This window comes from Neltuma alba, unplaced genomic scaffold (genome assembly GCF_004799145.2).
Source record: "Neltuma alba isolate B1F8T4 unplaced genomic scaffold, ASM479914v2 tig00001822_pilon, whole genome shotgun sequence".
Lineage (NCBI taxonomy): Eukaryota > Viridiplantae > Streptophyta > Magnoliopsida > Fabales > Fabaceae > Neltuma > Neltuma alba.
This window is the reverse complement of record NW_021632630.1, coordinates 1-26136: the sequence shown is the minus strand read 5'-3', so window position 1 is coordinate 26136 and position 26136 is coordinate 1. Positions and strand designations below refer to the sequence as shown.

The 26136-nt window shown below is 35.3% G+C and overlaps 3 protein-coding genes across 3 annotated transcripts; all 3 read right to left on the bottom strand.

The window, feature by feature from the left end:
- Positions 1-2253: 2253 nt before the first annotated feature.
- LOC114712143 (putative BPI/LBP family protein At1g04970) lies at positions 2254-5603 on the bottom strand. Its single transcript, XM_028896610.1, has 5 exons — positions 5471-5603; positions 4600-4951; positions 3795-4034; positions 3150-3275; positions 2254-2565 (listed from the first exon to the last, which is right to left on the bottom strand). The coding sequence occupies exons 1-5, from the start codon at positions 5599-5601 to the stop codon at positions 2383-2385; spliced, it is 1032 nt and encodes a 343-aa protein (XP_028752443.1). The 5' UTR covers positions 5602-5603; the 3' UTR covers positions 2254-2382.
- A 46-nt stretch (positions 5604-5649) lies between these two features.
- On the bottom strand, positions 5650-6783 carry LOC114712153 (putative BPI/LBP family protein At1g04970). Its single transcript, XM_028896621.1, has 2 exons — positions 6120-6783; positions 5650-6032 (listed from the first exon to the last, which is right to left on the bottom strand). The coding sequence occupies exons 1-2, from the start codon at positions 6528-6530 to the stop codon at positions 6018-6020; spliced, it is 426 nt and encodes a 141-aa protein (XP_028752454.1). The 5' UTR covers positions 6531-6783; the 3' UTR covers positions 5650-6017.
- A 5219-nt stretch (positions 6784-12002) lies between these two features.
- On the bottom strand, positions 12003-22975 carry LOC114712132 (serine/threonine-protein kinase TOUSLED). Its single transcript, XM_028896606.1, has 17 exons — positions 22517-22975; positions 22151-22395; positions 21399-21488; positions 20955-21158; positions 19680-19730; positions 19081-19188; positions 18892-18936; positions 18283-18395; positions 18130-18196; positions 16485-16551; positions 15903-16000; positions 15655-15834; positions 14597-14807; positions 14220-14484; positions 13488-13542; positions 13228-13389; positions 12003-12631 (listed from the first exon to the last, which is right to left on the bottom strand). Exons 2-17 carry the CDS (start codon positions 22388-22390, stop codon positions 12536-12538), a joined length of 2052 nt encoding a protein of 683 aa, XP_028752439.1. The 5' UTR covers positions 22391-22395; positions 22517-22975; the 3' UTR covers positions 12003-12535.
- Positions 22976-26136: the final 3161 nt, after the last annotated feature.

The window sequence follows — 26136 nt, the reverse complement described above, 5'->3', positions numbered from 1 at the left end:
AAAACTGCCTTAATAAGCCTAGATCATTTTGTCCCTTGAGAGACAAAAAACCTTTGGCTTGAAACTTTAGGGACCAAATCCAAAATGAGTGCAAATTTAAGTGACTAACAATTGTATTGATCGAAACATTTAGAAACACAGTCAATTATATATTTTTTCGACCAATAATTATATATTTATTTAAAAATTTAATCAAAAGTTTATTCATTTTTTTTGTTTACATTAATTAAGTACTTAAGTTTCTGTCCCAATTTGATAAAAGTACTAAACAAATCACTGTTAAAAAAATAAAAATAAAATTGTGAAGAAGAAAAAAAACCTAAATTCTTCAAAAAGATTCAATCAAAATCAAAGATATAATATGCTGAAGGATAAATTAGTAAATAAAAAGTATGCAAATATAAATTTTAATTAAAAAATATCTTTTTAGAATAATTTGAAATAAACCAACAGTTTGAATTTAAGTACATATTTTTAAAATAAAAGAAAATTTTTTGTAATAAAAGCAAAATATGAGAAATTTTACAATATTTTATTTTTAATTTTTTTTATCATGAACTCCTTGCCATTAAGGTACTATTTTTTTTTTTTGACAAATATTGTCACATCATATCAAGAGGAGACATAGGCAACTTAAATGGCGTCCTATGTATGTTTTAATAATGTTATAAAAAATCTGTGATTTTTAAACTAGTTGTGTACTTTTAATATCTTAAAATTTAAATTTTAGCACCCTAAAATTTAAAGGAATTTGTAAATTACGTATGATGTCATGTAGAATGCTCCTATTAATCAGATATGATAATTTCTGAAAAAGAACAGTAGTATTGTCTTAACCACAAAAGGTTCACGATGAAAAAGTAAGAGGTTGGAAGCTTAGATTGAAATTTTAAAATATTGGGGTGTGCGATTGACCTAAAATTCAAGGGGTTTTACATAATCTAGCCTGTAAACGTAGTTTTTGCATTGAGAAATTAGTTTTCCACAAAGGAAATTAAATTTAATAAACAAATTGAAGGAAACAAGGCCAAGCGTAATGTGACGCCGTAAACAATGATCATGGGGTCTCACTGATGCTGCAAATTCTTTTGCCTCCCCGAGACTTCCCTGGGCAATCCGAAGACTGAAGAGCATGTGATGGTCCATTGTAACGTTTAATTTGAAGAGTAATAAAAATTGACAGAATGCCTGCCAAAATTTTAATTTAAAGCTATACTTTTAACAAATTTTTGATCAGGCAATGATGCTTAATTAGAGATTTTTGAACATGATTAAAAAACCAAAATATTCCCTATAACTAGGGGTTTTCATGGAGCAAAAAAAAAAAAAAAACTAAGGGTGTTAATAAGACGAGATAGACCCATTCCAATGGTGTTCCCTCTTGATTGGGATGAAACAGGAACGTTCCGTCCTTTTTTGGATTTTTTTTATCTTTTAAACTAAAAATTAACTATACATAAAATATAAGAAAATAGATAAAAATAAGAAAATGACGGGAAAAAATTGTTTTTTTGTCATCAAGAGATACAAAAAAAAAACTTAAAATGTTTAATAAAAAAGGCATCATGTAACCCATACAAAAACAACTTATAAACAAATAATCAAAATAACAATTGATAAATATCATTACCAAAATATTATTACAATAATAAATAAAATAAATTTATAAAATTAAAAATAGAGATAATATATTAGGATGAGACTAGGACAGGACACTCATGTCCTGAAACAATTTTGCTTTCAAGACGAGGCTGTCTCGTGCCAAAATATTTGGAATAGAAACGAAACGATAGAATGAGACACAGTTGAACACCCCTATTTGTAATTGAAAAATAAAATTAAAGGTAAATGTGGTCTTGACTTTTTTTTTGGTGCATGTTTTTTCCCAAAGTTTAAAATTGTAAAAGGTTACTCCCTGCTATTAAAAATGTTGACAATCAACATTACTATTTTAACAATAAACCTTAATTTTTTTTTTTTAATAATAACAGGAATCATTGTTACAATTTTAGACTTTTTGTACAAATCTGTACAAAAAAACTTTCTGGTAGCCAGTGGTAGTAAAACTTTCTAGCACAAATTAATACGTCCATCCTAAAAATTACCCCATGCAGTTTAATGTTCAAAACTTTATTTGGTAAGTCAAGACATTTAGTGGCGTCTTCTATTTTCACTACGCATCACTTTTGGCAAACCCAAGCTGACAACTTAAAGAGAAGTAAATTCGAAACAATTTTAGCTCATGCATTTCCCCTGAAATTTTAGTTGATTCTGGATTGAAAATGTTTTATGTACATGATTTCTATCTCTACAATGAGAACAATGATACAACACAAATTACATATGGCCCACTGGGATGTTTTATAATACATAAACTGGCAGCTAACTGAGATAGTAGTGTCTTAAGAAGGAAACATCACTACATACTGTAATCCATGGAGCATTGTAGAAGGTATGAGCATTCTGGAGTGTAAAACCATGGAGGTAAGGCAATGGAATTCCTCCGCTTAATAGCCAGTTCACTAATGGCAAGACGGTGGTTCTGAGTATGGTTGATACTGCTAACTGCATACATTCAAGAGAATTGAAGTCAAGTTGATAACTATCTGCCTGAAAGTGTATTCCTCATGTCTTTAATATAAAACTTACTCAACTAATGTTTTTTTTTTTTGGCCTGAACTCAACTAATTTGAATAGATTGAAGAAGTGTGACATGATCTCCCTAAAATACCCTTGTGTAATATTAGATTATATGTCAATATATAAGTTATGTAAATTAGTTTGGGAGAAAATGATAAATACAAGAGATAAAATAAATGGAGGTCTTTTATTTATTTATGACTAGAACCAACCCCTAACTGGCTCTTATATTTAGGATCGGAGGAGTTACAATCAATGATCATGTATTTCAAAATATGTGGAAGTATAAATCAATTGATTTGTAAACATGAAAGGGTATGGGCACTTGACAAGTTAAGCTAGCACGAGCCATCTACTTAACAGATGTTGTGAATAGTAGACAATGTCATACCACGCTGCAATAGTCATCAATTGTTTAAAGTTCAAGTTCACCTTGTTTTCCATATAAATACGAAGATGTAAACTGAAAAGATGCTAAAAAAATGAAGATGACATTTATTCAGATTTACCTGGATCAGATGCATGCGCAAAGGACCAATCTTGCTCCATTTTAAGTATGTGGAAAAACCATTCAATCTGAGACTTCCAGCAATGTCGTTTCGGAGGATTTCTGCAGAACATGAAGCACTAATGTCCTGTATCAATAAGCAAAAACATGTAAACTGAGAACACCTCGATTATAGCAATAATATATTCATTATATAAACTTTTAACTACCGAAAGAAATAATTTTATGTGAAAAATAGAATCCTAGACATTCAGAGATGGAAAAGAACACGAGCAGTTTTGAAAATTCAGTATAAAGACTATAAAGTAGGCATGCATTTAAGAATATGGAATCAAAAGTGAAAAGCATCAATGTCATATAGCTTCTTTGAGAGCACAAGCATCCCATAACTTTGACATTCTAGTTAAGCATCTTAGCTCCCACTTTTGAATTTCAATTCATAGCAGATATTGTTCTCGAGCCTTCGCTCTAATTATAATTTTCATTTTCAAAACAAGGCCTAGTAGATCTGATCATCGTCTGCACTTCAAGACCAATGGGTTTCATGGGTAACAGTGTGGTATATATTATGGTACAATTATTCAACAGTCTTCACTTTATTAAATTTTTTCAGTTGAGGTATTTCTAACACTTCATTCAAGCATACCACTGAAATACAAGCAACTTCCCCAGCATCCTCAACATCAACTATTATATCTACATGAATGGTAGCGCCAATATCTTGGCTGGTCACTTGTATAATTGGTGGAGATGATACTGAGATATTAAGCTCCATGTCTTTATTTGGATATTTCTTGTATAGTTGAGGAACTATGAATCTCCATGCAGCTGTGTTCAGAAGGGCCTGATCTGGTAGTTTATCAACCATCCATTGCATGTAACCAGCCTGTGGGTAACAATACCATCAGCTAACTATCAAACTATAATTCAGTCCATAATAATGTAGAAGCATCCACCATAAATGTGAGTCGATCAATTGGAATCATTTAACTAGTGTCTAACAACAGATTGGCTCTATTCTTGCTGCTGTTGCTGCTATAAAGAACTCGAATAGATATTATGGGGAAGTTCGAAAATCCAAGGTTGATTTCAACAACAACAAAGCAATAAGAGCTATGGAATTATGCTCAAGTCCAAACCAATGGAAGGCAACATGATCTGCCACTTAATGCCATTCCATTACATTCTAAACTTCCAAACGCTCCTTAAGGGCTTGTTTAGGAGGTTGGGGTGGGAAATTATCCAAACAGCTGTTTGGACCCTAAGAAGTAATAGGGTGAGATGGATTAGGATGGGTTTCCAAACAAAGGAATGAGAACTCCACCCACCCACTCTGTAGGACTCCTAAACAATGTCTGAAGCTTTCGCGACTGACCTTCATGAGAAACAAAACACTGAAATAATTGGACTAGGACATGAAAGTGTGAAAATAGAAACTTTCTGAAACTTACATTGAAGTAAACCAAGGAAGCAGAATTTAGCACATCTTCATGCAATGAAATCTTGATCATCTTATACAAACCACCACAGCGAAAAGAAGTCTCTGGTTCTCTGTGGAAACATTGAGGAACTAAAATTTCCTTTTTCCCTGTGAATAGACCATTGATTTCAAACTCAATGGAAGAATTAGTCAACACAGGATTGTTCACGAAAGAAACATTTAGTACAGCGGTTTCGCCCAGGGAGATTTCTTTTGGTAGGGACTGCAATGAACTGCTAAGCTTCAATATCCCTTCTCTTATTTTACCAGAAATGGCATCTTCAACTGCAGATGCTATTTTCCCTTCAAAAAGATCCACTATCCTGGAACGAACATAAAGAAATTAATAGCATGTCATCTTCATCTTTTTGATGATACTGAGAGCAGCATGTGAACCATATTCATACTGGCATAGAAGGAAAATCATAGTATTTTGTGAACATTGTCTGAAAGGAAAAACTTATCAAATAAAAGCAAACTACTTGAAAGAGGCTGGTGGAGGCAATTAATGGAGACAATATGCTTATAGTAACAGAAGAAATCCACACTTCAATTAAGCTTTTGTCAACATATGGATATTCTGTTGTATGCTTTAGGCCAATGCAGAGCTCCTTCAATTTTGTGCCATTTATTATCCTGTTTCATTTGATTGAGAAGTCAATTGACATGTATCTAGCAAATATAGCTCTGCATTTACCAATATAATAAATTAGCAAACACATATTTCACAATAATAATATGGGAAACACAATTTCCAACAACAAAAGAAGTAAAATTCTCCAAGAAAGAACATGTTAACATTCTTCATTCATAAAAAGACACGGCTTAAGAAGACTGCTTACCTTTGGTAAAGCCAAGATGCTCCACCTTTCAATTTTATGAGCAAGTCTTCTACGTAACATCCATGATCTAGGAGAATCAGCTTCAGACTACCTTCTTGGTTCTCGAAATTTATAGTCAGGCCCACTTGCATGCCTTTGACCTTCAACGCATAGCACAATTTAGAGAGATATATTTTCAATTTTACCTGAAAAGCTGAAAATAAAGCACATGTGCACCAAAAATGCTGCTGTCCACAAGATTTTGCCAATCAGATACTGGCATACATGAGTTTTATGGTTTGCCTAGGAACCACAACTGTTTTTGTTACCCCCTTTATCAATTTATTGTAGGACGGCGTAAGAGGTCTAGTTATATTTGAACAGAACTCATCTTGAATTCATGTGCTATGTAGCTACGGTTTGAAATGCACATCTTTTTATATATGAAACGGCTGAAACATTTGAAGTTGCTTTATATTTCTCCATATAATCAACTTTTGCAAAATATTTGCCATTTCTTCTAGGCCTAAGCTGCTGAGTTCAAGCCCAATACACTATAAATGGTAAGTCAGATATGAAACCTCTGCAACAGTACAGAGAGAGGTAAGGCTAAACATAATTAATATATGTAGCTTTGATTTTCAACGAGCGTCACAAAATAACTTTTTACCTTCACAAAGGCGTTCCCACTATCAGAAACAGAAACAGGCAATAACCAAGTGCTACAAGAATAACTCCAGTTCATACTCAAATTAGCTGTGCCGCCTGAAGCGATTAGAACTATTCCCCTCTCTCCAGTCTTAACATATGAAGAAGTTATGTTGACATCAACAAAAGTAATATTGGAAAGAACTATTTTACATTTACCAACGAGCCTGACTCTGGCAGACTTCTCGATTTGAGGCAGTTGAAGTGCAACAAGAGATGACATAGCTTCGCGGATGAGCAAATCTTTGGCGTAATCAAGACCCTTTTCAGATATGGCCCCTGAGATGAAACCTTCTTCTCCATTAAGTCGAAGAGAAACACTTGTTGGAATCAATAGAAGAAGTAAGGAAACGAAGAACATGTTAGGTGCCATCCTGCCGGGAAACTTGTGAAGAAGCTTGGGAAGTTAAAACAGAGTCGCATGAAATTAGGAACTGATAAGAGAACAGTTTTGTGGTCCAGTTAATCAATGAAAAATAGAAACTTTGAGCTACCCATACAGTGAATTAACAACTGAAGCAATAGAATCTCAGGGGGGAAGGTTTCTTTTTCCCAGCTACCAGTCGCTTTAGGAACAGTGATATTTTGAGTTTTGGCCAATTGCCTGTGTATTCGTGTAATTAGTATTTTCCTCTCAATTCTCCAAGCTGAGATTGAGCGCGAGGCCCTCGAGGTCTATAAATTTTACGTTTAAAAATCTTCTTCATCCCTCTTTGGATCGCATAATTTCAGAAGATTCGCATTCCTGGATAAAATAGTTGGGGGATTGGACTCTTGACAGTTAAACTGCTTCTTTGAAACCAGGGCATGTCTCGTTAATTTTTAATTACTGGTCATTGCCGTGAATCACTAGTTGGAACAGCTATAAGATTTGAAAGACTTTTATTTTTAAAATCGTAATTTATGAAATATAAAATAAATATATAACGTTAATTAACATAAACATGTTTACAACTATTTAACACAAACAGCTTCAAACAAGCCCCTTATGCATGTGTGTATGTTGAATTAGAAACGCAGACATTAACAGTTGATGTTAAAAATAGGGTTCAACTCATAATTTTTTATTAGGCTGCAAAATTCATTGGCTACATATATATTTTCTACCGCGCAACATTACTTCAAATAAATTGAATCTAACGTCATGTTAATAATCTGCAGCTACAAATTAAATTTCAACTTATTGTTGCGGTACAACTTGTCAGTAAATTTTTATTTATGAATTTTCATTTTTTTAAGTAATGAAATGTGACGTTTCTTACTTTATACAAAATTATATATTTTTCATTAAATCTTACAGTAAAATAAATTATGAATAAATTATGAATAATAAAAGTTATTTCAACTACCAATTAATTAAGAGAAAACATCAGATTCCTAATTTTTCTTTTGAACAAGTACCAATATAAAATATAAAACCTATTATAAATTTCAGGTACAGTACAACAATTTATGTTTGGTTCAAACTACAAAAGAAAAAGATTACACTGAAGAATTTGTTTGGTTGGAGACTTTAAAAAGAAGAAAGAAAGATGAAATGATATAAGAAAGAAAGTAGGGGTGCTCACGGGACGGGACGGGACGGGACCGGGACAGGCCAGTCCCGGTCCCGTCCCGGTGAACAGGGACGGGACAGGGTTTTAGTCCCGTGTCCCGTCCCGTCCCGGTTCTGTCCCGGTCCCGTCCGGTGAACAGGGACGGGACAGGGTTTTAGTCCCGTGTCCCGTCCCGTCCCGGTTTTGTCCCGGTCCCGTCGGGACCGGGACGGAACCGGGACGGGACGGGACGTCCCGTTCCCCTCCCCCTTTTTTTTAAAAAAAAAAATTATAATTTTTATATGAAATTTTTTTATGTTATAATGCTTATTTTTTGTTAGGCTTCCAAAGATAAAAACATTATAAAAAATATTATGTAAAAAACTCAATTATATAGTATAAAAAAGGTGTAAAAATAATACTGTAAAAAAAAATACGATAAAAAAACACTATATAATGGCTTTATGAATTATTTTATTGAGGAAGGAGATATTGTTGAGATAATATTACAACTTAAGAGTTAAAAATAATTATTATTATTAATAAGTAAATTGAATAATCTAATAATAATTATTAATAAATAATTTTTTTAAAAAAAAATATCCCGGGACGGGACGGGACGGGACAACCCCGTCCCGCATCCCGTCCCGTCCCGGTCACTGTCCCATCCCGTCCCGTACTTGTCCCGTTCCGAAATTTTTTTTGTCCCGTCCCGTCCCGTCCCGAACTCACCGGAACCGGGACGGGACGATCGGAACGGGACAAATTGAACACTCCTATAAGAAACTGTAATAGAAAATGTCGGATTTGTCCCTCATCAAAGACGGCAATTATGCCAGTTTCATTTTCTACGGTGAGAATGCGGCTGCAAAGTGCTTTCGGCCCACCGCAATGGCCCCGAGGAAGCAATCTTCAAACTCGATATGAATGATTTTGTGGATAGTTACTCCAGTGATAAACTTAGGTGTATCTCTTAAGTTTGGCCACCGGGTGTGGGTTCTATCTAGTTGTCTTCTTTGATCATTTTGAGAAGGCTGGCCCTGGTATACAAAGCATGCTACTTTTAAATTTACAGAATACAAGATAAATATACTCGTTGAATCTTTGATATAAGACTCATTTAACTAATTTGATTAGATTAAGAAAGTTAGGTAAATTAGTTAATTATAAGAAAAGTGACATATTTTTCCTAAAACACCATAATCATCTTTCTTAATACTCCATCTCCCTCTTCTACTTGATTATGGTTGAGGGAGTATCCATAAGGATAATTTAGAGAAAATTAATAAATATGAAAAATGAGTCTTATATTTAGGACCAAAACCAACTCAAGAATTAGGTCCTATATTAAAGACCGGAGGAGTATAAGGAGTTTCATATCAACTTACGTGAATGTGTTTATAAGTTCATATTAAGCAACTCCAAATAACTAGATAATTGTCAACTCTAAAAGCACCATTGTTATAACAAATACAAGCAGTGGAATCTGCAAGATGAATGAAGTTGGCCGCAATGATCAAGATATTGAACTTTTGATGACACAATAAGCTGCTTATATTAAGTGATTATAGGCACTTTTACATATAAACTATTTATATTGAGTAATTATAAGCGCGTTCATATAAATGAAAATAAAATTCCTTTCATATGTTTATTTCATATTCCATAAATCATAATTGAAATGTTGCTTTTAAAAATCCTACTGCTATTCTAAACAAGCACTAAACCGGCATTTGCATTTGGGGTTGACAGTGTGATTGCTTTCGCGCGGCTAGAGAACGAGGATGCTAGCGGTGCTGGAGCAACGGAGCCCATCCTTTTCAAGTGACTGAACTCTTTTGTGTTTTTTTTTTTTTGGCTGGATAATTAAGCCAGCTTACTTGTTGATACTTAGGCCATGTAAACTTTTGGGACAAAGCTACTCAAGTTTTTTAGGACAAAGTGATTAGGTTGGGTTTTTTTGTTTTTTATTATTATTTGTTCTTGTTTGCTTTACTTCTAGTTTGTTCTACCTCTTTTGAGAGAAGCAAAAACAACAAAAAGGTAGGAATCACACAAGCACAAATGACCAAAGAACATTGACGTCTGAAACTAGAAATTTTTTTTGGGGGGGGGGGGGGGAGACCAGAGAAGAAAGGTATCTTCAGCCACCGTTCAACATTATTAAATAGAATAGAAGGAAGCGGATTTCCAGCAGCCAAGGCACAGTCCGAATCCAATCTAAGGAAAAACGAGACTCAAAATAGAGGAGCTTGGGGGTAATCAAATCTTAACACACACACTCATATATACTCCTCCAGTCCTAAATATAAAACTTTTATATAGTATATAAAGGTCTTATATTTAGGACCGGAAGAATATATAGTTACGTATTTAGATATGCAAAGTATAACCTAATTGGATCACAATAACTAAATGAAAATGGAGGGAATGAGAAAGTACAATGCTAATGACCAACACGGCCATTTCTCTTCTACCAATTTATAATTAAGGACTGAATTAAAACTGAGTTAAAAATTAAATGAATTAATTTTTCTAATTTTTTCTGCACTGGGAGATCTCAAAAAGGCCAGGAAGTAGTTTTATAAAAAAGTTATTAAAAACAAACATTGTTCAGGTCAAGCAGGATGGTTATTCTTTGTCGATTCTGGTTTGATATTACATATACAATTTATATTTGATTGTTATTATTAACAACTGAAGCAATCGATTTACTAAAAAGGTTAATGGAAAGATACATAAGTAAGAGAAGGGATTTACATATGATTTTTATTGACCTGAAAAAAGTTTAAGATTGTATGCCAAGAAACGTACTGTGGAAGGTTTTGGAAAAGAAAAGTGTATGGGTTGCTTATATCAAAGTCATACAAGATGTGTATGAGGGGGTAATTGCTAGTGTAAGAACGTTTGGAGGTGAGACAAAGAACTTTCCTATTACGATTGGCCTACATCAGGGATCTCCTTTGAGTCCTTACTTGTTTAATATTGTTTTGGACATTCTAATCAAACTTATTTAAGAAAGAATCCCCAAGTCCATGCTCTGCGAGGATGACATGGTTCTCATGGCGGAATCAAAAGAACAAATTAACTCTAGACTGGAGTTATGGAGAAGGATTTTGGAGTTGAAAGATTTTCGCTTGCGTAGGAACAAAACAAAATATATGCATTGTAATTTTGAGAAGAGGCAAGACAATGGTGATTTGGAGCTGAAGATGGGGGAACAAATCATTCATCAAGTATCAAAGTTTAAATACCTATGATCCATTATACATAAAGATGGGAAAACTGATGGAGACGTTTCTCATAGAATACAAGCTGGCTGGTTAAAATAGAAGAAAGCTACCGGAGTTATTTGCGATAAGAAGGTACCTGAAAAACTTAAGGAAAAATTTTATCAGACTGCTATAGGACCAGCTATGTTGTACGGTAGTAAATGTTGGGTGATAAAGGGAAAACAAGAGCACAAAGTTGGGATAGTAGAAATGAGAATGTTGAGATAGATGTGTGGTCATACAAGAAAAGATAATATTAGAAATGAAAATATCATAACAAGAATCGGTGTGACACCTATCCAAGAGAAAATGGTTAAAAATCGCTTAAGATGGTTTGAACATGTGCAAAGAAGGCCATTGGAGGTCCCAATGAGAAGGGTAGACCAGATAATATGGAGTCTCATAAAAAGGGATAGAGAAAGACCAAGAAGAACGCTTAACGAGATTATTGAAAGAGACCTCCTGATCAACAACATATCTAAAGACTGAATTGTTAACAAAATACAATGACATAGTATGATTCATGCAGCCGACTCTACCTAGTAAGATAAAACTACTTGTTGTTGTTGTTAACAACTAAACTAACTATATTAACAACTTCCACAATATTTATGGAATCTCTTGCACAGGTCCTTCGGAACTTCTAATTAATTTGCAACTCTGATGGAACTTTTCTATTGTATTCTCTGTTTGGGATTTTAGTGCGACTTTCCACTTTTCCCCCCCTCTTGTTGATTTTTATTGGAAGATAAATGCCAGGCATACCGGAATCCAAAAATGCATCGGAACTCGGGAAATTAATAAGAGGTAAAAATGTCTTTTAATTCTATTTTATTTGAAATTAATATGAAGGGGGAAATAACTGAGCGAGCAGCTTAATATCACGATTTAGTTTGCCGATAATAAAATAGCACAAGGATGACCTGATTGGCTAGCATATGGTTTTAACACTCACAATATTTACATTCTAGTTTTTATATTTATTTGTTTTCAAGATCTAAATTAATTCTAACATTTTTTTAAAGAACAAACTGGACAGAAAGTTACAAGAGATTAATAAACTAAAATTGTTAGAGACAGAAAACTAAATAAAATACCAATATTCTCACTTGCCAAGACCTATACAAAAAACAACCTGACCTTGGAGATCAAGTCAACTCACTCCCTCGCCTGAAAAATATCCAATTAGATCTGCTGCAAATCTGCAATCAAATATTCAGAGAATAACACAAAAAGCAAAACTATATATAGAGGGCTAACTTTCCCTTTCAACACTCATCTACTCTCTCTCTCTCTCTCTCTGATTGCATTTTACACAGCTAATTTGTGATTGCAGGAGATCTTCCCCCCAAGAAAATCCTGATGACAATGCCAAACGTTTGAAAAACACAACTTCCTTCGATATGGTGAAACATCCTCTGTGCCATAATTGTTGATATTCCAAAAACCTTTACAACCTATACAAAATCTGACATGTAAACAAGTAACTTCAGTTAGAAGATGACTTGATAGTTCCTCCGATCCTTTTTGTGTGGACTCTGGGGAAATTAACTGTGCCTATTAACATCATTTTACTTCTTTGAGTAGGTAAGATATGGATCTTGAGCAATGGTCAATACATCTGGTCTCTCGGCCTGGTTATATGTCAAACATCGCCGTATAAAATCCTGACAAAATTGTAGAGACAATATACACCGTTGTCAGTTTTGGTTACAGAAGAATGGACCTGAATTTAACACTGTTACCAGATGCTGAATCACTATTGTTCTATGCCTAAAACTAGGAACCTGAATGTAAAATGAAATGCCATAAGAATAAGCATAATTATTTCTGGCTGTGCAAAGAAGGAAGGATATTTTCTCTGTAAAAGGCAGCCACGCTACAGACTCACCTGGCACACAACACGGGGGCTAAAAAATGACAAAATAAGAGAATGAAAAAATAACGCTGGTCCCCTTTTTTAAAAAAATGTATAATAATTATAAAAGCATAATAGATATTGCAAAAAACGAAAAACAAAAGGAAGTCCTTTCTCCTTCTCAATATCAAGCGGATCGCAAGGATACCCCCCATGTTGAACTGCAGTTACACCCTCAAGCATGAGAGGCAGAGAGGGCCCTTGTTTCAATACCAAAAAGTAAAATGAAAATAACCGCGTACAAGCAACGATAGTCTTCCCATCATTAAGATTAAATAAATGAACGGTGGTAATGACCAACGAACTACCAGAAAGGTAGTGGGTAGTAAACAGGGAGAAACTCACCTTCGCCTCATTAGAAACCGTAGGTCTAGAAGGGAATTCAACCTTGCGAGCCTTAATAATTGTATCTTCGCGTAGTATACGCTCTTGACTTTGGTCATGGCCAAATGGACGCCTTCCAAAGAGCATTTGATAGAACAAAACACCCGCAGACCAGACATCAACCTGTTTTTCAAAAAAGAAATGTCAAAGAGGATGCATGAAAATTTTTTTAGGGGACTAGGGGTGGGGGCTTTGTGAGGCTACAGCTTCTAGGCATTGACCTTCGATGATATAAGAGGTGTCTTGCTGAGCTCAAAGCATTCTGGGGGCAAATACCTGCAAATTTGAATAAATAAAAAAGAAAAGTGATCCTCTGCCTATCTTTGCATCAAGACAGAACAATAAGTTCAAAGTTCTTTTCATGATTAACGTAGCTGAATAAATTATCAACCGGTTTCCTCCCCAAAGTATACTTCATCACAAGTATTACGACAATACTTTCATCCAGTTTGCGCATTTGTGTGTGGGTGGGAACATGTATATGTATGCATGCATATATAATTATATTATATATGTGGGGAATGAGCAGACATGTCACGGAGATCTAGCTCATCAAACTATAAATTTTGTGCAAGACAATGTTGGAACCATCTAAGCTTGTCCAAACAGGTCAGTATTGCCAGCACAACCCAAGGCATTAACTAGAAGATGTTCGCCAGAATGTTTATGTCCTTTTCTCCCCTTCTGATACCAGAATACAGCTTAGAACCGGTTGTCCAGGAATGTTCTCAACAACTTCGATGCTTATCCAACAGATCTCAAACTTCGGGTAACAAAAACATACCCCTAAAGCTAGATTCTTACAAATTAAGTGCCTCGCTGGTTAGAAGTTCCACTAACCAAGCAAATTGCTAAAATTGATACAACTCATATAATGTGGATGACAAGAGTTATGCACACAGGAGTATGTAACCATAATTTGTATACCAATAACAATGATCTGCATCACTTACCAGTAAGTTCCAGCCCCCTGAGATGTTAGTTCCATACCCTGGGATCCCACATCATCCTCAACTATTTTGCTGAGACCAAAATCAGTCACTTTGGCAGTGCCAAGCTCATCAAACAAAACATTTCCAGGCTTCAAATCATAATGAATAATCTTCTGCGTTCTTTTATTCAAGTAAACAAGGCCTTGAAAAACCTGAACTAGAATTACCCTCGCCTCTCTCTCAGGCAATATAGGTGTTGCCTTAAGGACAGCATCAAGATCCTTCCCTGAGTCAAGAAAAGCAATATATTATGAAACTTAGCAGGTCAGAAGTGATACATATGGCGTGGCTTGTCCTCAAAATAAATAAAATAATGCACAATGGTTAAGTGTATATACCACTACAGTACTCTAAAACGGTGCAGAATGTATTGTGATCTATTTCAAAGATGTCCCACAAACGAACAATATGATGATGTACCAAGGTCTTGTGGATATTATACTCCCGAATTGCATGCCGAATATAACTCTGCTTCTTCTCTTCACTCCATTGAGCATTTAAACCATGAAGCTTACATGCAACATATCTATGCTCCACCAAGTCAAAAGCCTGCTGGAAATTTCTCACTTTAAGTCGCTGCAAAAAGGTATAAATTTAAAGCTGCCAATGCAGACAGAGGAGTGGTCTAGATTTTTGCTTTACTAGCTAGAAACCTTCATGGAATTAAATGATGTAGTAGAAAATCAAATTTTCATTTTTCTCTGCACTTGTGTTATCACATGGAAGCGGCATTTCATCAACATATACATAAAAGTTCCTAGGAGGCAGTACCATAGATAAGGAGCCAGCTCAGAGCATCTTAGGACTTTTTTTTAAAAAATATATATATATATTTTTCCAGAAGTCTGTAGCCTGTGGGGTCTTCTTAACCTGGCCAGGAACCACCCCCGTTCAATTCGCTCAGGGGAGTATAACTGTATTTATTTTGAATTAATGTGTTAATCTAGTAGTTTGAATAACAATAAATTAATAAATAATTTATATGTTAATGTTTATTCATTTTAAATTAATATATTAAATACATTGATATATATTGATTCTTAAATGTTATTTATTTTTGTTAGTAATACAAAATTTTTTACAATATTTTTTATCATTAGAATGTAGCAGTGTTAGACATATAGACGATAAAAGGCCAGGCTAACTCCAACTCTAACTATTAGACATAATTCTCAAAAGTAAGTTAATTTGTCTTAATCCAAGCAGGATAACTCTATCCAGATTAAATCAAAACAATTTAGCTAATTCCAAGCATATAGGAACATTATCCAAAAAAAAACATAAAAAAAACATATAATCCTTAGTTAAAACAAAGCAAATAACATAGCTCAACTAAATTCAACATTAACTTCCAGCATATGCGATATATATTATTTTAATTGATAATACTCCTGACCTTGTAAACCTCGCTGAATCCACCCTTTCCAAGAAGATTTAACAGGGCATATCGATGGTTCAGAATCTGAAAGTTGTTGAATCGTGAGCCATCCTCATCTCGTATGCGTTTCATCTCACGTATTAGTCTTCCCTTTTCTAGTTCATAGCGATCCCTCTCCCGCATAATAACTTCTTCTTCCTGAAAATATTTAGGCTATTAGAAATGTTAGAGAGAAGAAAACAATCAGAAAAGTAGTAGTAACATACACGTTTAATGCTAGCTAGTCGAGACTTATAGATTTCATCCTGAATGACGACATCGTCTTCTTGTAATCCAGTATCTGCATCTGTTCCCTCGCCTTTATCTTCATCATATAACATAATCATCACAATTCAGAAACATAAGGCCAATACTTGCAATTATAAATCAGAAAAACGAACAAAGTGAGCAAACAAGTATCACATGATAAGCTAGCATCAAATAGCTTGAAACATATATTTCTAAGTTCCAAATGGCCATCTATAGGAGCAGATGGCCATCAAGGTCAGCTTCAATTAATCAAGGAAGTCAGAAGTAAAAATAAACTAGGAAAATTGTCCCCAAAACACACACACACACACACGGCAATAAATGTCCAGATTTATAAAAATATGTGAATGACCTTACTGAAAGCATAAACTAAGACCAGAAACAAGTTATGGGAACAAGAAAAAAAGGAATAACACGTGCCCAAGGGCAATCGCAATGCTGGCTCATTCAACACTAACATTTTAGGGATATAAATGCTAGAACTAAAAAGGAAACAGCATGGAAATAAGATATCCAAAATTTCAATTGATCAATATTACCAGATTGTTTTTTCTTCAATGACTTGCGCTGCCGCTCAATAGCCTCTTTCGTTTCTATCAGTTGTTTCTGGGGAACAAATAAAGAATCAGATTTAGAAATATTACCATTATAAGTGAATTCAGCCACAAATGCAACAGCAACAAAAAATGCATGAGCTTCCGGAGATTTACAACATATGGTCAAGATTATCAAAGAAAGATATAGGATCCTGTTCATATATAAATGAAACCAGAGAACACATTATCACATTTCACAGCTAAACTCAACAGAGGAGTAATAGTTGCATCATAAAACAATCAAGAGCCACTCATCCTATCATTTTGGTGGCTTTCGTAGTAAATCCTCAGAAGTCAGAACGCTAAGGATAACTTTTCAAATATAGCATTGTATTAAGCAATTTTACATACCTGACGATTCTAGATAAAGATAACCCTAACTCCCTAATAACTAATTCAAATTGGGATGTTCCCCTTCCCCATTCCCACTTCAAACTACCATGGGAAAAAGAAACAGCATCCTTGGTAAAAATGTTCAAAATTGACATGGTTTAGGAGAACTGAGACACTTCCTTAAGAAACAAAGGAGGAACTTTATGGTCATTAGCCGGTGTTGTCATCATATGTAAACATGTGATGAGAGTTGGTTATCTTCTCCTTCATTTCCAGGTGGCTGGCATCAAGGAAGAGCTGTGGGATAAGAATGCCTATCATTTGACATGATTTTTTTATGATCTTCAGATTCCACAATCAGAACTGTTTGATGAAGAAAATAAAGATTTCTCAAGCAAGTAACCTCTAGAATGTCTACAAGTTGGTTTTGTCCTTTGGCAAGATTAAAGGACATTGTAGATGTGTTGTAAGTTCCGGCTACTAGCCATCTAATAATTTTCATTTTCTTGGCCTCGTCTGTGGGTGATATTTATTGTGCAAACATCTAACATATTTAATATTCCAGGTAACATGAATTATTAACCCTGGCGATACCAAGAAAATATCAAGTAATACACTCGATAGCTTACTGAGATGTACAATTTCCCAGCATGTGACGAGCATCAATCCGTTTTTCCAAGCCCAAGTACTCCTTATTCATTTTTTTCTTCCCCTCCACGATAACTAGCATGCAAAAATATATTCATCTTCCATCTAGTTCATTTAGAGCCTCAGCAACATAGAAGTTGTCCACGTATTGATTGGAAATTTTACCATAGTTCCCATGCTGATACAGACATGCGATCCTCAACCTTGGTGTAAATATCAATAGGATGAACCCCATTTTTCCCTCTAAGATGTTATATTCATTTGTAAGGAATATTATATATATATTTCTGAAATGGTTGAAAGGCACCTCACAGAATGCATAAGATGGTGCCCACAAGTGATCTATTGAGTAGAAAACCAAAGTTCCTGTTTGTAAACAGGTCGCACTCATTTAAATATGACGTAGCTGTACTTATTAAGGTTAAGACGTGCCAATAACAAATGAGAAATGGAACCGTCTGCACCTTCTCTCCTCATAATATCAAACACATTTCTAATATAAACCATATCAATAAATGATAACATCATGACACACTGAAACTAGGAAATATAATCGCAATAGTGAAAAGATAGGAGCGAGAGATTGAGGTGAAAAAAATAGACATACAAGCTGGGCATTAAGATCCTTCAATGCTTGCCCATCTTCCCAAGTCTCCGATATGACAGTTCCGGCTCTACATTTCAAATCAAACATTTTAAGAAAAACAATAACTGAGACGATGATCAAAATCTTTTTAGTCTTTCAATGATCCACCTTTACCTGATTACACCAACATTTCCCAGCCTCAATGAGTCTTGTCGTACTTTCAACCTTGCTTCTTGCCTCTCGGACTTTGAGACTGATATCAGCAAATCAGATATTATTTTTGTCCTCTGCAAAATAAAGGAACAAAAGTAAAAAGGCTAGTTTAATTAACTTAGTGCAACTGACATCCACCAACTTCGTTTTATGCTGGGTGGGTTGCAGAGTGGTGGGCAACAGTAAATTTTTCTTTTTAATCCATTCCAACTGTAACCAACAACAAACTGAGAGTCCTTTTCCATTGCTTTATGCTATTAATGACTAATGGAATATTTTCATTCAAAAGTTTAAGCTTTCAACATTTCAAGGCTAATGGAATTATCCTTACAACCGTGTGCTCAAAATCTACCAAGTATCCATGTTAATCATCATCTGATGACTGGAATTTTGTTTTGGCCACAGTAGTGTTGAACATTAGGATATTTATGGTGTGCTTTTATTCAATTAGGATAGTTATGTTTGCATATGCTCCCACTAAAACACAATAAATTTGATAGATCCATGGACTATTTTAAATCAAACTACAATAATTGCAATAAAAAACTATGATGGTCCCACAATTCATACCTTAGGCTTCATTTGCTGTTCGTGATCTTTCAGATCCTTTAGTTCCTGTACAAGCCAGAATTAAGCAACATAGCAACAGAAAATCACCGCATCAAATTCAAGGAACAAAAATTCATTAATTTTCAAATATTTTTCACCTAACCATATATTTCAATGTATTTCATTATCTAAGGCCACTCATTCACGTACCTTTTCTAACTGGCGACAAAGATTCTGGTAATCAGACATCTCTTGTTTTGATTTCCTCAGATCCTCCTCCAATGCAACAACTTTTGCACGTAAAGATGCATTCTCCTCCTAATTTAAGATAACGATGAAGAAAAGGGAGAAAAAAAATTAAAATCCGAAATCTTCCAGGTTATAGCATTTCCGATAAAACTTAAGCTGAAGATATCAAGGTGTTTTCCGTCAGGTTTTCCAATAATAACATAATATGTGGGATGACTTATAAAATTATTCATAAAAAAGGTCCATGATGAAGTGTCAAATTTATATGTACTCATATTTACTCTTTTATTCAAAAAAAAACTTACAAAAAAAATATATTACAAAACTGTACTTAGTTGTCCTAAAACAATAGCAAAGCATAAAACTAAAATATAAAAATTTTAAGGACATGGCAACGAGGACAGACAAAATAGGCCTAGCCAGGATCTATTACTTTGTATGTAAATATTACCCCTTTTTTTTTTGTGACAAGTAAATATAACTTTGTACATAAAGATATGTATCCTTTTCTTATCAGAAAATTTACAGATGGTAACTAAAAATTTTAGCAGAAATCACACCTCTAATGAAGTGCAATTGTCGTTGCGAATCTGATCTTTCAGTCTTCCCTCCTACAATAAACATGAGTTACAGAAAACAGTCAGCCTAGCATGCAGAACAGCAACAAAAACCATTCTGTTAATGAATTGCTTCAGTGACATGCCTCCCAAAATTTATGAGACGATAATACTAAATGAAGCACCTCATATGTCAAAACCATTGTCATCAAAGAGGGTAAAACAAAGGGACAAAAACAGAACTAGACTTACTAAGCGTAAACAATCCCCTACTTCAGATTTTTGTATAGATATACCAGTAGAATTCACTGGAAGAGTGACAAGTGATTTGCAAAGGAATCAGGTTATATCTCCATAAAGTTCTTATTTTGCCCACATACAAACAATGAACCAATATTTTGTTATCTATCTGTTAAATTAAAATGATGAAATTTGTTATGTACTTTTCCGCTCCTTAATTTGAGAGTTGATGTTGGTCCTATATGTAAAACCTATTTCACATATTTATCAATCTTTTCCCAAATTAACCCTATTGATATTCCCTCAATAATAATCAAGTAGAAGAAGGAGGAAAGAAATTAAAGAAGATGATTAGAGTGTTTTAATAAAAACATATTATGTTAACTAATTTAACTCAAATCCTTAATCTACTCAAATTAATTAAGTAGGTCTTACATTAAGGACCAGAATAGTAGTATATATTATTCGGAAACAATGCAGAGACGGAACCGCGAACGAGACACAAAAATAAGGCAGGCTCATGGGATCCCATTTTCAACATTCTGAATACTTGGACCAGGACCTCTTCTGAGCCTAGATCAAGAAATGCTATCAGTTTACGATAGCATTACCAACAACCTGACCTCATTTCCAGTCAGATTAATCCTGCTCGAAACAAATGATTAAAAAGCAACTTCTCATACTTGCTTTATGACCACTTTTAAATCCCACATTCAAAATGATTTTTAGACATTGCACTGAGTCAAGTTCTAAGGGAATAATACGACCGAGCAAAGAATTGGCACCCAATATCAAAGAAAATGAATTTCCTTTCATCTCCAAGATACACAATACACATATATATAGAGAGACCCCCGGTCCAAAACTATAGAAATTTCAACTCAGACCAAACAAATGAACATGTAGAGATGCCAATTCCTACAATGCAAGCAGTTATGCTTGTTCAAGTTATATAGATGAAAGCATATTGCAGGATAAACAATACTATTAGGAAAGATTTTTTAGGGGAAAAAATTTGTTTCAGAGCAAGGGATGTACTCGGCATGCATTGTCCAGCTGACCATTGGAGGCCAAAACTGCTGGAGGAGATATATGTGTTCTGTTCTGATCAGTAACTCGGGAACCACGTCCCCTACCAGAACCAGAGCTCCCTCTTCCACGACCATTTTTTTTCCTATTCGTATCTGCACTAGCTTTTGCCTCCACAACATCCAAGCTAGTTTGCCTTCCATCAGTAACTACCTGATATGCAAATTTCTTGGTCAGAAAAGGTCAAAAAGCCATTTCAGAGGTAAAGAGTATATCTAATAAATAATCAAAGCCCCCATCATACAAGTAACAGTGGATGTAAATAGAGTAAAATTGAGTAGTTGGCCAAAAAGAAAGAAAAATACCCTGTGAGTTGCAATACGTTTATGAGAGATGCAGCTAACAGCTATTCCTCATAGCTAAAGCATTTTGAATCATCAGATAAAAACTAACCTCGACATGTTCAAAAATCTTTGAGTGGTCATCTTCTTGGAGTTTTTGGCGCTTCTGTGTGTTGGCTTGTATGAGGAATTCCCCGCCATTCTGAAATAGAATATTAAGCAAGACAATTTTACCAACACAATTCGTCTAACACAATCTAGGAAAGCTGGGAAGAATTTACATGTAATGACTTATCAAGATACTGTCCAAAAAGTACCAATAACTTTTTCAAATGCCACAGTCATGATAAAAATGAGAACTGGAAAAGCTCACAGCACTGTACAATGTTACATAATAAGTAAAGCAAGAGGCCACTTCCCCATTATTTAGCAGCACAGGCAAGTAAGGAGGGGAAAAAAAATACTCTTCATTCATATGACCCAGAATGTCAATCCCAGAAAGCCTAATGCATAGGCATTATAGCGTTTTTGCAGGTATCTGTTGCTCATATCTGTTGATATCATACCACACCCTCTTTTTTCCGTCATTAGAGGTAGCTAGTTACCTTGGACATCGTCCGACCTTTTCCCTCTCAAAGAAATCTCAGATGCAATCCCCCACAGGTCCATCAGAATCTTAACGGGAGAGTGCTCCAAAAAGGAATCAAACACGGAGTTTTAAAATGATTACTTTCTCTAGCAACCAATAAAGCTAACTTCATTATATAACACCAACCACGCATCATAGACTACAATGCAAACATCCCAACCGAAAAGCATGAATTTCCAAATCCATTGTATGGAATTGGATTAAGGTAGGCTTACATCATCATCGGAATCACTCGAAGTGGAGGGTCCAACCAAATCCTCGGCAGGTCCCCCAAATTTCGCAGCTGAAGGAACAGTAGACCAGGTTGACTGCTGGGCAGGCGACAGAGTGGTGGCAACTGCGGACGAAGCCTTGCCTACCATTCGAGCTTCAAGCTTTGCAATCTTGGTAGGCAAGGATTGATCCGATTGGTTAGAGGAGTTGGAAGAGAAATGCACAAGCATGTCATCCGACATTGTTGCTGCAGCAAATGCAGAGTCAAACTATTGATGTTTCTCAGATCATTCTAGGCAAGACAGAATATCCAAAGAAAACTGAACCCATTTGAATTAAGTCCCAAACAATAATGAAATGTCTCATACCCACTCATAGTCGGAAAGCAAAAGGTGCCGATTGCAGAAGAAGCCCCATAGAGATTCAAGTAACAGAAAACCAGAAAAGCAAATGAAAAAATCAGGTCAGAGGTAATGGGGTATGAAAACAGAAGGAGAGAAGGGGATGAGATAGAAAGCTGGGGGTGAGAGGGAGTGACGATTAGATGGAGAAAATCTAGGGTTTTGGTGTTCGGTAGAGGGGAAGAAAGAATCAAGACAAAAAATTTATTGGAAAAATAACTGAAGGAAGAAGGACACCAGAGAACCAGAGACTCCAGAGAGGCTGGTTTCCTTTTCTCTATAAGTTGGATTTTGAATTTGTTGTGGGCACCTTGGGACAGAAGAAAGAAGCTTCTGTGGGATATAGGACTGTGGCAAAAGTCTACATGAGACTCAAGTAAGAAAAAGGCAAGATTTGAACCAGGGGTTTGAAGAAAGTGGTGTTTACCTTGTGTGAGTGGGAAAGTTTTCTTGCCTAGAACAGCTCATAATAACAGGTTAAATGTAGGGGCAATGCAGGGGTCAAAAGGATTACATGCTATCGCAGAGAGAATGGTTGAGGGTTCTTCGATCTATAGCTCTCCACAATGCCATTTTAACAAAAAATAAACAGAATATTAACTAGATGAATTGCACGAAATACACAATCTCATGTGGTAACTATGATAAGCAGCAAGTCTTTTTGTGCATGTTTAAGATAACTTATTTTAATTAATTTTGTGCTTTACAAGATCAATGTGAAACGTATATTTGGCATATTTCTGAAATACTTTTTGGGGTTAAAGTACGCCCAGCACCCTAAACTATTTACCTAGGTGCGTCCAGTGGCCTAAAGTAATTTTGGGTGCATTCAGTGTCCTAAACTAATTAAAATGATGCGTCGATATCCCAGGCTAATAAAAATATTATGTTTAACTGTTGCTTTCCTGACTCAACTTAATGTTGACCCCAGATATTCTACATGGTAGACACACAGGCACCTGATGTGTACGTGTATTATTCTTACTCAAAGGTCAATTTATTTAGAAGAAGAGGAAGGAAATAAATTCAATTTTGAATAAGAACAATACATATCAAATGTCCACATATCGACCATTTAGAATATCTGAGATCAACTTTAAGCTGAGTCAGGAAAGTAACGGTTAAACATAACATTTCTGTTAGCCTGGGATATGGACGCACCATTTTAATTAGTTTAGGATACTAGATGCACCCAAAATTACTTTAAGCCACTGGACGCATCTGGGTAAATAGTTCGAGGTGTTGGACGTACCTTGACCCATACTTTTTACACTTTATAAAACAAATGTATGAGGTTTTAGATCAATTTAAAACTGTTTTAAGCTTCTTCTTCTTTTTTTTTGGGCAACTAAATACAAGCATGTGAAAAGAGAAAGCACAAAAATGAAGGTAATCATATCACAAGTTCAATTGTACCAAAAAAAAGATCACAAGTTCAAACCGCGCCTAGTTAGTATGTAAAGGGCTCTATATTAACGCTCCTCGTGGGTTTGAGCCCGCAGCAAGCTGTCAACTTTCCAACCCAAAAAAAAAAAACAAAGAAATAAAGGCAGTCAAACTTGACTTCCCGCATATTTAATAAAATAAAAATAGATATGGAAAAAATATATATATCTGAATGCATGAAATTAGAAATTAGACGTTTTAAGGGATGTTCTTTGTCATGATGCCAATGGCTTTATAATTTAATGGCACGAATGCTTTCTTGTAAGTGAAAGATTATAGGTTCAATTTCATTTGTAATATTTGATAATTAGTACTTGTCCTTCCTAGCATGATAAAAGAGGAGGAAATAATTGCAAAGTACGAAGTACTTGAAGTGAAAAGGCTAAAATAACATTCACCTTTAAAATAGAACGTAGTCTACCAAGGCTACTTATAACTTATTGATATCGTACGCAATAATATCCCTAATCCCTTCCGGCATATCAAACCATGGAAGCATCGTTTTTTCTCTTCTTTTTTTTTTTTTAATTGGAAAAGGCTCTACATTATAGCTCGGATATCCTTGTAGGCTTGGACATCAGAAAGTCCCATTGAAGCAACTCAAGAATGAAAACTCTGGGGCTTGAGAAAAACAAACCCCTCCATGCGCTATGCTTAGAGCTTCCTTAGCCAATTTGTCCGGGCCCATGTTAGCTTCCTTCTGACACCAAGCGACATGCACCTCCCAATCACGGTTCCTCTCACATTCTTAATCTCTTGCAAAGGCTTGTCTTCGTTGACATTAGTGCTCAGGCATTGTTTTTTCTCTTATTGCTTTTCTTTTCAAACAGCTCTCATATGCAGAAGACAACTCGTCTCCTGACTTGGCAGAAACCTGATTTTGGAGCAGTGAAGATTAATGTAGAAGCCTCCTTTTGCTACAAAAACAGAAAGGCTGCAATTGGAATTGTGGGAAGGGACTGGCAAGGAAGATTTATTGGAGGGATAGGGAAAAAGGTGGAAGCCAATTCAGCCTTTATGGCAGAAAGTTTAGCAATACTGGAGGTTTTGGAAGATAAGGAACTCTGGTGGGGAGGGGTGATGATTGTGGAGACTGACTGCCAAGACCTTTTTAATATAGTTGATAAGGGAGACACAAGAGGTTGTGAATGGCAGTGTGTGGATATAGTACAGAATTGTATTCAGTTTTTGAAGTCTGAGGCGGGGAGGAATGTGAAGATTTCTTTGGTTGCCAGGGGAGGTAATAGTGCTGCGGATTGCTTAGCAGCTGAGGTGTTGAGAGGATTGGTACCAGAAGGATGGTTCTGTGAACCACCAACCTCTCTGAATTTAGCAATGAAGAGGGACATAGAGAACTTGGGGTACACGCCTGTTGAAGATACTGGTATAGGTTAATTTGTAGCGTTTGCTTTCCTTTGTTTTTGTTTTCCTTGTCTTTCCTTGTTGCTTAGGTTGTATTCTAGGCTTGTGTCTTTTTTCTTGTCGGCCTGTGGGCTATTGGTGTTTGTAATATTTTTGAGTGATTAATAAAATTGACTTTTTTGGCCCAAAAAAGAAACAGCTCTCATATGCGTTGTGTGGTATTTTAGCTCCCAACGGCTTGTTTGCCACTGCACCTCCACATGCCAAAGCTGTTTTCCCCCCTAACTATCTCATCTATCACCATTTTCTTTGGTTTCTTCAACGTTGGTGGTTTTTTTACCTCAAAGCTTATGAGTTATGGATTAGAAGCCCTATTTTTATAAATTAGTCATGAAAATCAATGCACCCAAGTTATTTCGTAATAGTCATTGATGGAAAATAAGCCAAAGAAAAGGTGGGTTGGGTAGCCATTGCATCATGCCGAAGACCCTGCGGTGACGGATGAGATTGTTGAGAGCGAAAACGTTATACATCACATGCAAGAATTGTTTGCCAAACAGTCGATGTTAATTGATTTGGTACCATGAGTATCAAAACCTCGTGTGTATTTTGCGCAAAGTTCTTGATTAATATGTTGGCTTAAGATACATCCACCACCCCTAAATATTTTCTTTGAGTATTATTTTGTGATGTATTATAGTATCCTGAAATATTTTTCTGGTGCATCCAACACCGTGAAATATTTTTTAGTGCATTCAGCATCTCAAAGTGTTTTTTTT

Bases quoted from the DNA above. Each gene is read 5' to 3' on its own strand.
- LOC114712132 (XM_028896606.1), bottom strand. From the start codon at position 22,390: ATGTCGGATGACATGCTTGTGCATTTCTCTTCCAACTCCTCTAACCAA. The intron at 18,396-18,891 runs GTATGAATTGTG...TTTATTTTGCAG, and splicing joins AACAGCAAATGAAGCCTAAG to AGGACAAAAATAATATCTGA. The intron at 14,485-14,596 runs GTATATACACTT...TTCTTGACTCAG, and splicing joins CGTTTTAGAGTACTGTAGTG to GGAAGGATCTTGATGCTGTC.
- LOC114712153 (XM_028896621.1), bottom strand. From the start codon at position 6,530: ATGGCACCTAACATGTTCTTCGTTTCCTTACTTCTTCTATTGATTCCA.
- LOC114712143 (XM_028896610.1), bottom strand. From the start codon at position 5,601: ATGCAAGTGGGCCTGACTATAAATTTCGAGAACCAAGAAGGTAGTCTG. The intron at 4,035-4,599 runs GTAAGTTTCAGA...TGTTACCCACAG, and splicing joins CTTCCTTGGTTTACTTCAAT to GCTGGTTACATGCAATGGAT. The intron at 3,276-3,794 runs GTATGCTTGAAT...TTATTGATACAG, and splicing joins AAGTTGCTTGTATTTCAGTG to GACATTAGTGCTTCATGTTC.